Source organism: Peromyscus eremicus, chromosome 5 (genome assembly GCF_949786415.1).
Source record: "Peromyscus eremicus chromosome 5, PerEre_H2_v1, whole genome shotgun sequence".
NCBI lineage: Eukaryota > Metazoa > Chordata > Mammalia > Rodentia > Cricetidae > Peromyscus > Peromyscus eremicus.
In genome coordinates this window covers 64,401,752-64,417,091 of record NC_081420.1, presented here as the reverse complement: position 1 = coordinate 64,417,091, position 15,340 = coordinate 64,401,752, and the positions used below count along the sequence as shown (strand labels likewise).

General features: G+C 40.3%; 1 protein-coding gene across 7 annotated transcripts in view; it reads left to right on the top strand.

Annotated features, from left to right (window-relative positions):
- Mindy3 (MINDY lysine 48 deubiquitinase 3) overlaps window positions 1–12,209 on the top strand; it is a 71,648-nt gene extending 59,439 nt beyond the window's left edge. For 6 of the 7 annotated variants that reach the window (XM_059263602.1, XM_059263600.1, XM_059263599.1 and 3 more), the window contains 4 exons: window positions 3,035–3,107; window positions 4,699–4,786; window positions 8,513–8,584; window positions 11,265–12,209. In XM_059263602.1, coding sequence (XP_059119585.1) covers window positions 3,035–3,107; window positions 4,699–4,786; window positions 8,513–8,584; window positions 11,265–11,414 — 383 coding nt within the window. In that variant the 3' untranslated portion in view covers window positions 11,415–12,209. Of the gene's footprint in view, window positions 1–3,034; window positions 3,108–4,698; window positions 4,787–8,512; window positions 8,585–9,680; window positions 9,817–11,264 lie in introns of all 7 variants that reach the window. The other variant, XR_009379382.1, reaches the window with a different exon arrangement.
- The last annotated feature ends 3,131 nt before the right edge of the window (window positions 12,210–15,340 follow it).

Genomic DNA, 15,340 nt, shown 5'->3' with positions numbered 1-15,340 from the left:
TTGACGCTTAACTTCTTTAAATTTTGTTGAATTCCATCAATTATTTCAATATTTCTGTACTTGTTAAGATTTGTGTCCCAGGTTTAGGTCTATTTTAGAGAAGTTGTCTCTGAGCTGCTGAGTAGAAGTGTGTATTCTTTGCTTTTTGGTGGAATATCTGTAGGTATCTGTTAAGACTATTTGATCTATGATGTTGTTTGATTCTGATGTTTCTCTGTTTATTTTTTCATCGATGGCCTATCTCTTGGAGAAAGTGGGGTATTGAAACCACATACTATTAATGGATTGATGATGATCTCTCTTTAAGTCTAGAGGTGTACTTTATGAAATTGGCTGCCCCAGAGTTGGTGCATTTATGTTTAGCATAGTAATGTCTGTCTTCTTGGTTAATTGTCCCCTTTGTTATTCTCAAGTATCTTTCTTTATCCTGTCTGATTAGCTTTAGTGTGGTGTCTGTTTTGTCAGATAGTAGAATAGCAGTGTCTGCTTGCCTGGTCTCATTGATCGGGGTACTTTTGTCCATCCTGTCACTCTAAGGTGGCACCTATTTTAACATTAAGTTTTCTTGTAGACAACAGGTAGATGGATTTTTGTCTCTTGATCCATTTAACCAGGTTGTGTCTTTTGATTGGAACTTTGAGGCTGTTGATATTTTAAATTATTAATGAGGCTGTTAGTATTTAAGGTGTGTATAGAATACAGACATTGTGTTGTGTTTTGTATTTTTGTTGTTGATTGTGTTCTCTGTAGTAATTTGTTTTTTAGAAATTGTTAGTTTTCTTTTTAGTCTCTTGGCTCTGCTTATTCCTCTCTTCAGTCCAAAGTATTTCCTGTATTTTGCTTAGACTTGGTCTGCTGGATATAAAATATTTTTATGTTTTTATTTCTTCAACTCTGACAGATAGTTTTGCTGGGTACAGTAGTTTAGGTTGATAATCCTGGTCCATTAGAACTTGGATTGCATTGCTCCAGGCTCTTCTGGCTTTCCAAATTTCCTCTGAGAAATCAGCTGTTGTTCTAATAGGTTTTCCTTTTTATGTGATTGGCGGTTTTTCAATACTCTCTAAGTATGATATGCCCTAGGGATTTTCTTTTCTCATCTTGTCCATTTGGTGTTCTGTGTGCTTCTTGTATCTGTATGGGTTTGTCTTTCCTTAGTTTGGAGATGTTTTCTTCTATAATCTCATTGAAGATCCTGTCTATGCAATTGACCTGGGATTCATCACCCTGCTCTATTCTTATGATTCAAAGGTTTAGTCTTTTTGTAGTATCCCACATTTCCTGCCTGTTACTTGTGTGTGTGTGTGTGTGTGTGTGTGTGTGTGTGTGTGTGTGTGTCTGTCTGTCTGTCTGTCTGTCTGTCTGTCTTGTTTTGTTTTATAATCTTTGCTTGTTTTGTTCTGGTTTCTCTACTCTATCTTCGAGTCCTGATATTCTATCTTCTGCTGCATTCATTCTATTTAAAGGTTCTCCCTTGAGTTTTCTAGTTAGATTATTGAGCTTTTCAATTCCATCTTCACTTCAGTTTTTCTTTTTGATGTTTTCATCTCTTTATTAAATTCAGTTTTCAAATCCAATATTGTCTTCATTATTTCCATAAGCTTTATATATTTGGTTTTGAGGGATGGGGCATTAGTCAGGTGTTTATTTTTTGAATTTCATTGTCTTCAAGTTCATTGAGATGGGTTTGGTATTTTTGTTGCTGTTTTGGGTTTTTTTGCTGGGGGTTGTTTGTTTTGGGTTTTATCTTCTTAAAACTTCTTGAATTCTTTAATGAAGTTTATGATTCTTCTTTGAAATACTGTGTCCTGAAGTTCATGTAGTTATTTCTCATTGGAGAACATCTCTATAGGACTTCTGGACTTAGGAGATTAAGTACTACATTGATCTTTCATAATTGTATTTTTGCAAATGAGATCTTGGTATGTGGACTTCTTTTGTTAATTTTGTATCTGCTATGGACACAGTAGATTAGGATAGAGCACAGGATGTGTGAGCCAGATTGGGCCTGAAGGTCGGATTTGGCTTAGGTAGACTGAAGTCAGGTGAACTCCTGGGAGCTGAGCTAGCACACAAGATGTGAGTTCTAGTCTTAGTCTTGAGTTGGGAGGCAGATCTGGGGTAGGGAGAGGTGCATGGAACAGGCCATGAGGTAAACTCACCTGACTAGACCCTGGTTCAAGATGAATAGGACCTGCCTAGGTGGAATATGGAATACAAGGAGCCTACAGTTCGTGGACAGGTGGCATGCTCCTATATAGAGCCTGGGGTTTGGGAGCAGCATAACCAAGGGTGTCCAGATGAGGCCTGGGCATTAGATATGGGTTCCGGCCTAGACCTATGAGGTGTGGAGGTTGAGGCAGACTAACCTTGCTAGACCCTGCCACATGATGTAGAGTACTCTGGCAGGGCAAAAAAATTTCTAGACTATTTTATTTAAGCCATAAAATGTTTTATGTGAAATTGTCATTGTCAACATTTGCCTCCACTGTGCATTCTAGCTTTTCCGAGTGGGTGTTTAGTTTGAACTTTTTTTTAAATTGAATTTTATAGCTATTAGTACCAGTCCTGTTTTAAGATTTTCCTTTTTCTTGTTTTTACACCATCAGTTATCTAAATATGACCAGATTACTACATGTTAATAAAATGAGACTGGAACAAACAATTTGTTGTAAAGAATTCTTTTCACTAGATTTCTTCCTGACAATTTAAAGATTTATGTAATTGCTGAATTGTTATTTTAAGTGGAAAGAATTTTTACCCATTTGCAGGTTTGTGAAACTGCTTTAAAAGAAAATAATTTAACTTTAAGGTTTAATTGTAGTTCTTAAGTAGATTTTTTTTTTATTTCCCTTAAAGGTAAGTCTTTGTGTGCCTAAGAAATTTTATCTGAGCAAGTACCTAGGCATAATAACCTCTACAGCAAAAACATATATAGTTCCTCAACTCCTTGGACTCCTGTAATGTGATCCTCTCCTCCCTAGAACCTGATCAGAAATGTTCTTATTCCTACTTCTCTTTAATATTTTTCCAGATAATGGATTCATAGCTGACTCCCTTCTAGAAGATTTGATGAAAGCCTTGGACCTTGTTTCAGATCCCGAGTAGTGAGTGGAATTGGAAGTGTTACTTTGATCACTCAAAAAAGATTCCATCAAGTTGAAACATTACATACATTTTTACCTTTTTTTTTTAAAAAAAAAAAAAAAAGCGCTAAACCTATATAACAAAACAATAACAATTGAGGGGAAAAGCCCAGTCCAATCTGAAAACAGATAAACATATCTATCATGGTCTTGCTTCTTCACTCACCATTGATGTCTCACTTGTTAAAATAAGTCTTTCAGATCACAGTCTAATGGCCTTTGTTTCAGATCACAGTCTAATGGCCTTCCTCAGATCCCCTGAAACTCAGATCTTTTCATAGGGCACTCAGATGACACCAGGGCTGGAGAGGCTATGTGATCATGCTCCAGCATCTTCTGGAGCTGAGGCTGTGTGTCACTGAACCTGGCTAGAGACTTCACACAGCTGTAGCTTTCATGAAACCTTTAAAGAAAAAAACAAAACAAAAACAGTTTTACCCCTGAACACATTGCTCAGATTTCATTTCTAATAGACAAACAAAAACTCTGTAACTGATCTAGTCTAAACACAGGTAGAGGAAAGGGAGAGACACACAGACACCCACCAAACTCTGAGAATGATCTCCTAACAGAGGCCTTCCCAGAAAGGCAGTCCTTGTACCCCTGGCCTGACCCTGCTCCAGCTGTCCATCCCTGAAGAGCTTGGGCCACAGAGACTGCACCCTGAGTACTGGGGAAGTGTACTGGGGAGGTTGATCAGCCAAAATGCCCCATAGCTCCCAAACATGGTGCTTTGCTGGTTACATAATAGGCTAAGTTTAACTTGGCATTTGAGACAGCATTGGAGGAAAAAAAAACCCTAAAAAAACACTGACAGTTTTGAAACCCTTTAAATTGCACTCCCCTTTTCCCTGCCTTCTTGATCTACTCATACATGACACTCTCCACCAGCCTCAGTTACACCCAAATAGCAAGCGTGGTACAGAGCTTGTTCGCTTCCGATTGCTGCTGGACCAGCAAGGGCCGGGCCACTCGCTGTAATTCCCGAACTAAAGCTCTTATGTCTGTAGCCTGCAAGTCAGATTGTCCAAGAATGTTAAATGTCTATCTCATTTAGTTCTTCAAAGTAACACTCTGAAAAATGGTTTTTATTATCTGATGTCCCAGTGCCTCTTGGCTTGTTTCTTTCTAACTCCTAGGGCCTGAAATAGTCTTAGAAAAGTAAATGCTCCATTTGCTTGTTGAGTTCATGCATACCTAGGGAGCAGAGAGAATCTGCCTTTGGGAGGTTACAGGCTGAGTTTATAAGCCTTGGTTTTTAAATTACTTTACCTAATAAGGAACAATGTTCTAAAGTCATCATCATAATTTAAATTTTAAATAGTAACAGATTACTCTGATTTAAAAATAGCCAAGTTTTGGCAAATTGAATGTCATTCCTGTGTATTTGTCCTTAAAGTTCTAAAAAGAACAGCTTTTAGGATTTTGACATCTAAATGTGTTATAGTACCAGCAATTTAATCACAAAAGAATGAAATAGTTTTGTGGAACTTTGTCTCCTTTGGTATTCACTGGTTTTCTTTTTCTTTTTCTTTTTTTTTTCTTTTTATAGTATAAATCTCATAAAGAACAAATTAGATCCAGAAGGATTAGGAATCATATTATTGGGTCCATTTCTTCAAGAATTTTTTCCTGAGCAGGTAACATATCCAAGAGAATATTCATTTGTTATGTTGAGATGATTGTCTGTGAACAGGACTTATTTTTTCTTTTTCCTAAAATGCAGATGTGAGACTATGAAAACACTGTTTACTAAAGGCTTCTCACACAGAGGTCAGAAAGGACATGTATGAGCCCATATGGCAGTGTGGTTAGAAAACATGCATGTGTCAGTACAGTGATACAGTGCCCAGAGTGTGTGTATGTGAACTGATGTAGCTACGTGCCCTCTCATTGGGTGTGTGCTGTGTTAGTGTACCAGTACACTAATGCAGTACTCTGAATCCTGATGGGTGGCAGAGGAGAGTGTCATCCTTAAAAAGGGATAAAATTAGAACTACATGAAATAGAGACAACACTCTTATCTCTGCGCTCATTCTCTCAGAAACCTGTTGATTAGTGTGTCTTAGGATACTGCCACAAAGGGAAAGGGGAGGAGCTCCTAGTGATGAGCCTAAGTTCCAGAAGCAAAGGATGAAGAGGACAGTTGTTCTCAGTGGAGTGGCACGTGTCTCCTATTGGGCTTTGCCTCGGTTAACAGGGCTCTGCTAGTTCTTACACTTGAATTGTGCCTGCATTGGTGGCAAGCCATTTCTGTATCCTGCACTGTCTTTTCTTTAATCGAAGTGAAGCATTTAACCACTGAACTGAATTATTCAGCTTAATAATCATATTCATGTCATCAAATATCAGCAGTATCAATTGTTCCAATAGAAATGCCAATTTTGTTAAACTATTATAGAAAAAATGTAGTTATTTAATTTTGATATGCTTGTTAATTTGATATCTTGGGCACAAATCTGACTTGAGCAGAGTAATCAGTATTCCTGGCACTCAATCTTAGTAGGTAATGCAGGTTTAGAAAACAGGTTCCTTTTGGTTATTCTGAATAAATGAGGTGAGTGGTAAAATTCAGGAAGCAACCAATGCTATCACAGTATAGTAAATTGAACTTTTTAAAACTTTGACAAATAATTTATGAAAAAAACAACAAAAAGAAATAAAACCCAAACTTCTGACATTGGAAAGGCACTGTTGGACTGTAGTGTCCAGTATGTTAGCATTCCAACTATTGGGCTTTTCTAAAAGTTCCTTTAGATATGTCAGTAGGTGATTGATTAGAGCATCATAAAGTTTTGAAGCAGTATTTGAGGCTGTGGTATATTTCAAGAAGATGCTGCCAGGACATTCCTAGAAATACTGCTTGTTAGTTTTCAATATGAAGACACTCACATTAGGGTGGGGATTGAAAACTGGGCAGTTTAAGACAGTTGCCAGTTCTTTTGGCTGCATGTGTGTTAATTACAAGATGATGCTTAATATTAGTATAATTTATTAGCTCGAGGATTTAATGTGGTTTTCATAATTTTTTTAATTCTTTGAGGATTTCATACAGTGTGTTTTGATCATATTCACCCCACCTCCTCTCCTTAACTCCTCCTAGATCACCCAATTGTGTGTCCTCTTTTTGTGATTTGATTTAATGACCCATTGACTCCAGTAAGAGGTACTGTCTTTGTGATAGTATTCCTTTAGATGGTAGAAGAATGTTCTAGTTCCCTTCTATTCTACAATAAACAGACCTTTCTCTCTAATTAGTTGTACTGCCCTCTGAGTCCATCTTACTATTTGCTTACTTCCCTGTTACTCTGAGCAAAGTCCATCTACTCCTGGTTTTCTCATTGCCCCTGTGGAATTCATATTCTTTCCTTACCCAACATATGTGACCCTGCTGTCATCTTCCTTTCGAGCAGAAGGTTCTGGAGATGTAGTATGTAAGAGTAGTTAGAAATGCAAGCCATCAAGTCTCCCTTTAGATCTAGGGAATCGGGAGCTTTGGAGACAGAACACAGCAATGTTGACGCACCTCTAGGTGACTCTAGTGATGGTCTAACTTAGAACAGCTGCCCCACAGGAGACCTTTCCCACATCATGTGAGAACTCAGACCCCTGTGCCACCTTCACCTCCCTGTGTGACCTGTGTCACTGGTGCCCTCTGTACTCAGTGCATACCAGCACGGCTGCTCATTTTGCTACCATCCCTAGTCTGCTCTGTACCTAACAAATGAATACAAGGGTAGTTCAGTAAAACATGTGTTCAGTTAATGTAAGAGTATATGAAATAGTTACAGAAACAAGTTAGGAAGAAAATGTTGAAGGCAGCCCTCTTCGTGCTGACTTAGCACGCCCAGTGGAAGGGCACTGCACTGTGAGGAGGTAGAAGCTAAGCAGGGCAGCTGTCTGCAGTGAGCAGAACCTGTATGCCTTGTAATGAGTGCAGTTACCACCACCACCACCACCACCATCACCCCCATTTTTGGTAGTGAAGATTAGAAAATTGGAGAAACGTGCTTGGTGTTATTCACCCGTTATATGACTGACCCAAGAGCGCAGCTCAGCCAGAGTCCTTCCTGCTTTGCACTGCCTTTGTAGTGTTGCTGTGTGCCAGGGAGTTATTCCGCCCTGAGAATACACACAGGATTCAAGTAAGGAGAGTGTATGTTGTTAAGTTAAAGTAAATTGTGAAAATCAAGAACAAACGACTCACCTAAGTAACCAGAGTGACTCAGGTGCACCATCAAGGAAATGATCACCTAAGTTCAGTTTGTGAGAGCTTAAATTTTAGTTGGGAAATGCTAAAAGCAAATGCAAAATATATAAAAAATGTAGTCTTCCAGAATAACAAGCCAATGATATTAAGTCACATGAGGTTTAGTTTCAAAATGTCAGCTTTTTCTTAAAGCTCCCAGAGTAGTAAGAAACCAGGCTGGTGTGCTCAGAGGAAACTTCACAGATTTGGGTCAGGTCTTAGAAAGGGGCATTTTAGAAAGAAATGTGTCATACTTGTTTGAAGCAGAACTCAGAACTTAGGGGCAGACTGAAGGGCAGATTGAGGCCTATGTTGTTTTGGAGATCTTTACTTGCTCTTGGCATAAGTGGAAAACACTCAGAGGGGAAGGCATAGCTCCCAGGAACTGGAAAGTGAGCTTGGGGAAGGGGAGCTGCTCTTAGCCTACAGCAGAGCCCACTCCTTACCTCCCACAGTAAAGCTGCATCCTCTCAGCCGTCTTTTGCCAGCAGCTCCCTTCCCACCAGGTAGAAAAGATCCTGTGGAGGGACTCTGGCCTGCTTGGTTCCTGTCCATCATTATATCAAGAATGGCCAGGAAGACAAGCTGTAGGAATACAAAAATTGCCTGCTGAGAATCAGCAAGGAGCCCAGGCACTTTGAGTGGGAATAATGTCTTATTAGATATAATATGTTTTGATTTCTGTGAAATGGTTTTTTTAATGGAAACTTCTGATTCAGTACTGTGGACCAGACTGAAGATCTGGTGCATGTTTATTTGTGGTTTAAGGAGAGGTAGTGTTCGTTGCTTTGTGCTTTGTTCCACACTGAGAAGCAAATGTCTCACAGTGATGTAGTTGAGGAGATACTTGTTAGGAGCTTGTCCTTTTTTAATGCAATGCATACAGCTACGTAGAGACATAAGCAAGTGAAAAGGAGCTTGTGCAGGTCGGGGCTTCCTTCTTCCAGAAGCTGCTGTTCCTTTCTCAGCTTTCCTGGCACCTAACTATACAAGCTGTCTTTATCAAGTGAGTCCCCAATAACCATCAAGACTTAAGAGATTTTCATTTTTACATTCATTGCTCATTAGAAATTGCTTCATGAAAAGAGATAACTTAATAGTCCTTTATTTATAATAGGGCTCCAGTGGTCCAGAATCTTTTACTGTCTACCACTACAATGGATTGAAGCAGTCAAATTATAATGAAAAGGTATGAGAATTCACATAGTAAGTTGTCTTCAGCTGGGTGTGCATGACTATGTCTGAGTCCCCTGCATTTGCTACTTAAGGAGAGTGTTCCAGAAGTCTCTCTAATGCCACACATGTGTCAAAATTGGCTGTATTCATTTTGACTTGTACATAATCTGCCTTCAAGCTGTACACTGAACTATGGGGCAAGAATTTCACTGGGACAAAATAACTGTGTCTACTGTGTACACGGTGTTACTCTATACTGTGGAGGTATTTTCGAATGAGCAGTTCTGCTTAATCCACAGAAGATTGTTACTCATTCATTTAAATGCAGAAGTAGATAACACTGAGATCTTTTAATTGAGAATTTTTTTAAATTTACCAAAATGGCTTTATTGAACGTTTACTGGTGTATTTAGTGTTTAGTTTCGCACGACCTTCTGAAGTCAGTATTGTCTGTATGTGTCTGCTTTGCAGAGGGGCCTAAGCACAGAGAAGCAGCTTGTCCGGAGCCAGGAAATGGCAGAGCCGGGATTGAAACTTGCCGAGTGTAGCCCAAGCCCAGAGCCTGTGCTTTGTGCCTCTCCTTTCTAAGCATGGACAAAGAAAGGCACTCAGATGCCTGAGTCTGAGTATACTAGCCTCATTCAAGGCAAAAGTTTTGTCTGAGCACTTCACTCTTGGAATGAAATGCCAGTGTTGTGTGTCTTTGTGGCAAGTCTGCATTTACTGGAGAAACACCACAGTGGGTATTGCCAGTAGTGGGGGAATGATGCCTTTCCAGTTTGATCTCATGCTGCCTTGTGAGATCTAAACTAGAGGGTGGCTACAGAAAGTAGAGGATACATTACTTTAGTAAAACCAAACTAAAAAGCTAAAATTACTTTTATTTTCATAATAAAATATAAGTCAAAACCTTTCAGATATCCAAAAATCTTTTCACCAATTTATTGCTATCTCTAACAGTATAATCAGTAAGAAACCCCAGATGATTTATTGTGTGTTAATGAGTACTTCATCTAGTTGTGGAAGTTTTGCCTAGCTTCGTCATCACTAAATATTAATTCACTGCCACAATCCCTGCCAGGTAGTCAAATATTATCCATATTTTACAGATGAGGCCTCTGAGACAGGGAGATTAAGTGACTCACCCAGAGTCACACAGCAAGTCATTGACAGAGCAGGGATTGGAACTGAGTTCCTGATTCCCAATCCTGTCCTTGGTCTGCTTGGCCACGCTACCTGTATATAGTAAGTTTTCAAATCATGCTTGTGACAAGCGTCTGACATACTAACACAAGATCAGAAATCAAGACATACAAAGTATTAACATGACATACTAAGTAACAACCGTAAAGCAGCGCATGCATGTCATTTTACAGAAGTGGAAAGTCCTGAAGTTATGCAGGGGCTGGAAGCAGGGCCGAGTACTCAGTCAGGTACCACTCAAGATAGCAGGGAAAATGGAACAACACTAGCCTGCAGCCACCAGCAAGGCATCAGACACTAGTGGAGACCACAGAGGAGATCACAGTGTTCCTGTTCTGATGTGAGCAACTGGAGAAACAGGTCCTCTACTGAGGTATAGTCCTTTCGGACAACTTTCTAGAAAGTGGCACTTTTGCTTTGAGGTTGAGAAATATGAGTTGTAATTTTAATATGAAAAGTGTGTTTCACCTTAATGCCTTTGGACTTCCCTAAAGAGTAAAGTTTATAAACCAAATTATGTGACCTATAATAGAACATCTTATTTCTATATCAGTTGTGTTTTTAAGGGAACTATTGTTGAAGGCTAATAAAAACTTGTTTCTTTTGGCTCCTTGGTCACATAGCTTATGGCTTTTATGTTAGAAGAACATAATTACAATCATGTGTATCATCCACTGAATGGGTAAAAATATATGTACTCTGGAAGAGAGCAGTCCATAGCCACTCCTTTTAATAACATAGCATTTAATGTACACATTGAATCCTTGATAGTGAATTAGGGTTCTACTGGTATGTCAAATAATTTTAAGTATTTTCTTTTTAAAAAAAAAAGCAGAATAAATGTTTTCTGGTGTCTTCCCACTAAATTATAGTTAATGTGATCACTGCCACAGTTACTTTGCTCTGTCATCCTTCCATGACTTGTGTGTCTGTTCTCATATCTTTTGTGATTTTTTTTTCTCCATGATTTTCATAAAATATACTCAAGACATTCAAATCCAAAGCCAGCAGATTCCATTAACAAGCATGCCAGTCATCTTTAGATCTGAACATGCAGTCCTTACATTGAAAGTGGAAGGTGGGATCCTCAGAGTGCATAGCTCTGTTGAGAAGCAGGAACAGCTGACTGCCTCAGTAGCCCAGCCAGAGGCAACACAGTATGCCATATGGACTCCAGGGGAAGAAACCCTGCTGTCTGTCATTTGAAAAATGAGTTTTTCTTTACCTAGAGTATATGGCTTGTGATTTTCTTTTTAGTCTTGATTTTGAATTCTAAATTTTACCAGTTAACTAACAATTAAAATTTGTGTCACCATCTTACAGATTTATTTTGCAGATGCTATAGTTGAGTATAATTCCTATCAAAACAGTTAGAAGTAAATCTCCATGTAATGAGGTCTCAGAAACATACTTGCCTGTGAAGCTGTCTGTATCCACATGAGAATTTGCTACAAATATTAACTGACCTTGCTGGCTTTTCCTCTTAACAGGTAATGTATGTGGAAGGGACCGCCGTGGTGATGGGTTTTGAAGACCCCATGCTCCAAACAGATGACACTCCTATTAAACGCTGTCTCCAAACCAAATGGCCATACATAGAGTTACTGTGGACCACAGAGCGCTCTCCTTCACTCAATTGAGTTGCATGAGTATTTAGAAGGAAGATTGTAAAAACAGGTGTTGAAAGGGGGATTCACGACTGGCAACATTAAGCTAAACACTGGTATTGTTGATTAACTGTAAATAACAATTAAAAACACACTTTCAGTGTTTAAGATATGTTTAAATTATTTGTTCTAAAGCTTTATGTTAAAGGTTATCCTATTTTAATCCTTTCTATGAAATTTACTAGCAAAATTAAGCTTTAATTAAAGTTCATCACTTCTTCAGTCAGGTAATTGGTTGTTACTTACCAGATTATAAACACAATATTATATAGCATTTTTATAATGAGCCTCAGTCACAAAAACCTGCCTGGAATCTCATTTCATTCAGATTCATTTTATTGTATTCTTTTTAGTAGCTTCCACACCAAATGTGCAGAAGTTAATTTTTGTTTTCATTGCTAAACTCTGTTTTCCATGAGAAATACTAATAAATAACAAATTATCAGCCCTGGTCCTTTGGTAACTAATTTAACTCTAGCATGTTTACAAAAAAAGGAAAATATATGGGAACTTCCCATTTGTTCACAGGTGCATAGGGATGTATTTTTACAATGATAGGGGAGAGAATGTTTGCTAGGAGCTCTTAACACTGTAACTTTCACTGTATTGCTAAGTACACTTCTCCACCTTTGGTCCTTCAAGCCAGCTTTCTTGTATATTTATAAGCATGGTAAATGCATGAGAACAGCTGTTGTTACATTAGCATATGGCATTATTTATTATGATCCCAGTTAATACCATAAATAAAGACTTTTTTCTTTAACTACATCCTTGCACTTTTACATTAGTGGCTCACAGTCAACAAGTGCTTGTAAACCCTTCTGCCTTCAAGCCTTCAAACCACATGTTCCTCACAGAGTCAGAGAGCAATGTGAATAGAAGCATAAGGTTGGCTTACCTGAGAGCCCTGTGAACTCGGCTGTCAACACAAGGGCTGGGTGGCAGCCATCTGGGCCAGTAGCGAAACTACATCAGCCTCATCCTGTCTACTCTAAAGTGACTCTCTTCCTTCCCGCGTGAGTGAGACCATGACTTAGTGTCCTCGTGCATTTCAGGAGTGAGCTTTACCTTAAATGCTGTATTTTCCATGAGAGCATCTAAGTCAAGTTGGATTTTGGTATAAACAATTACAATATTTTAGCATAGGAAAAACCTGGCACAAGATTTTATATATAACTTTAGTGGCATTCTCTTCCAGGAGTAAAATACTGCTAAGATTTCAGGACATGGCACAGAAATCATCTACCCCTCAACAATCTTCTTACTGATGCTGCGTGAAATGGCACAGCATAACACTGTGTATGAATTTTACAAATTATCACTCAAAACTTGAAATGAGGGCTAAGGATGTAGCTTAGTTGGTAGGGTACCTATCATACTGGAAGCCCTGTGTTCAGTCTCTAGTAGAGCATAAAATTGGACATGGTGTTGCACACTGGTAACCTCAGCACTTCAGAGTTGGAAGTAAAAATCAAAAGCTCACAGTGAGATGGAGACCAGCCTAGGTTACATGAAACCCTGTCTTTAGAAGAAACAATGCACAGTACAGCGATAGCTTGCCTGCTGCTCTTTTACACTGACTGGCTCAGCGTGTGCCTACCCTACGCCGGCAGGCGCGGGTAACCCGTTGAACCCCATTCGTGATGGGGATCGGGGATTGCAATTATTCCCCATGAACGAGGAATTCCCAGTAAGTGCGGGTCATAAGCTTGCGTTGATTAAGTCCCTGCCCTTTGTACACACCGCCCGTCGCTACTACCGATTGGATGGTTTAGTGAGGCCCTCGGATCGGCCCCGCCGGGGTCGGCCCACGGCCCTGGCGGAGCGCTGAGAAGACGGTCGAACTTGACTATCTAGAGGAAGTAAAAGTCGTAACAAGGTTTCCGTAGGTGAACCTGCGGAAGGATCATTAACGAGAGAAAGGGAAGACCCGGCCGCCCCGTCGGTCGTCGGTCTCGCCCGAGAGCGAGAGACAACACGCTTCTCGCCGGGAGGCGCGCCCCGGGTCGCCGTGTGGTCGTCGTGCGGTCCGGAGTTGGAGGAGGAGGAGGAGGGGGCGGCCGCGTTTTTTTTTTTTTTTTTTTTTTTTCTGGTTTTTCGAGACAGGGTTTCTCTGTGTAGCTTTGCGCCTTTCCTGGAACTCACTTGGTAGCCCAGGCTGGCCTCGAACTCACAGAGATCCGCCTGGCTCTGCCTCCCGAGTGCTGGGATTAAAGGCGTGCGCCACCACCGCCCGGCGCCTGCTGCTCTATCTGGAAGCTCGGCTGAGGTGCCCAGAAGCCATGATCATCTCTAGCTGTGTTGATGCAGTGACAGATGCGACTGAGCTAAGGAAGGGACGGCCCAGTTACATCACTGGAAGTATCTGCAGTAATTTTTTTTATGTAGTGTCTATATGCAAATCACCAAAATGAATGTATGATGGGAGATAAAGCTAATCTAGAAAAATCCCAAAAAATTGAGAAATTAAGCCACGTGCTTTTAAGTAATCCAAAACCAAAAAGAATTACAGTGAATATTATAGGATTTCCTAAATGATAATGGAAATATGTCACTTCATAAACTAATGTCATGCTTAGAAGGAAATATCAGTTTTCAATAAATACAGAAAAGAAAGTTTGTAATTAGAAACCTAAAGGAAGTATCAGGAGGTAAAAAATTAAAATAGGCAAAAGACTGAATTTGGACCTTACCTTACACCTATGCAAATTAACTTTATGTGATCATACGTGCAAGTGTTACAGCTCTAGAGTGAAAAGTACCCTGTCGAAAGTCAGGCTATACCTACAGCTGTGAAGGGAAGCTATCCTGGATACCTACAGCTGTAAGGAGAAAGGTATACTGACTTGTGAGAATTCAGGCTAAACCTGAAGCTGGATTCTGGTGGGGGATGGTCTCCCTGCAGGATGTGGCCATCCTTCTCCTCTCCTAGAGAGCTGAGCTCTGAGAGAGTGTCTTTACAGCTGAGCCCTGCTCCACTCTGCAAAGAGAATCTCCCAGCAAAGATGCTCCTTGCTTCTCTACTCTGCTCCAGTATGGAGCTTCCCAGCAGCGATGTCTGTTTCTTCTCAGGTCTGACCCAAGTTGTTACTTCTCTGCTTCACTCTAAGGGGGAAAGCCCTGTAGAAATGTAGCAGTCTGCTCCACACCAGTGAAAAGTTGTTACTTCTGCCCGGCTCGCTCCCAGCAGAGGTGTAGGATGTTTCTCTGCTCCACTCTACTAGGGAGTTTCCCAGCAGAGATTGTGCTCCCCTTCAGGGAAAGAAGATCTTCACCCAAAACTCTTTCAAGAGATTTATGGGGCACGGGGGAAGAATCCAGGAGAGTGCCTGCCTCTGCCAGGGTGGAGAAGGGCAGCCGTCAATTGAACAGGCACAGGGCTAATAATATAAGGCTTCTTACGGGCGGAGTTTTTCCAGGGAGAAGATTTCCAGGGTGGGAATTGGTCAAACTTCAATCCCCTGAACTTCAACAAACTCAGAGATTGCTCAGGAACTGGTTGGTTTCATGTTCAGTTCGTCAAGGGCAGATTGTTTCTTTGGCTCTGGTTTTAGGGCCAAAGTGTGTTTCTTTTGCTGGTCCTTTTCAACCTTTAGCTTTATTTCAGGCTTAGGGTATGTGTGTGTGTGTGTGTGTGTGTGTGTGTGTGTGTGTGTGTGTGTGTGTGTGTGTGTGTGTTATTGTTTGTTTGTTTCCATTGGCTCTGGTTCCAGGGCCAAAGTGTGTTTCTTTGGCTCTGGTTTCAGGGTCAGAGTGGGTTTCTTTCACTGGGTCTGGTTTCAGGGTCAGGGTGGGTTTCTTTCACTGGGTCTGGTTTCAGGGTCAGGGTGGGCTTCTTTTACTGGCTCTGGTTGGTTTCAGGGTTAAGGTGGGTTTCTTTGACTGGCCCTTTTGCCCTA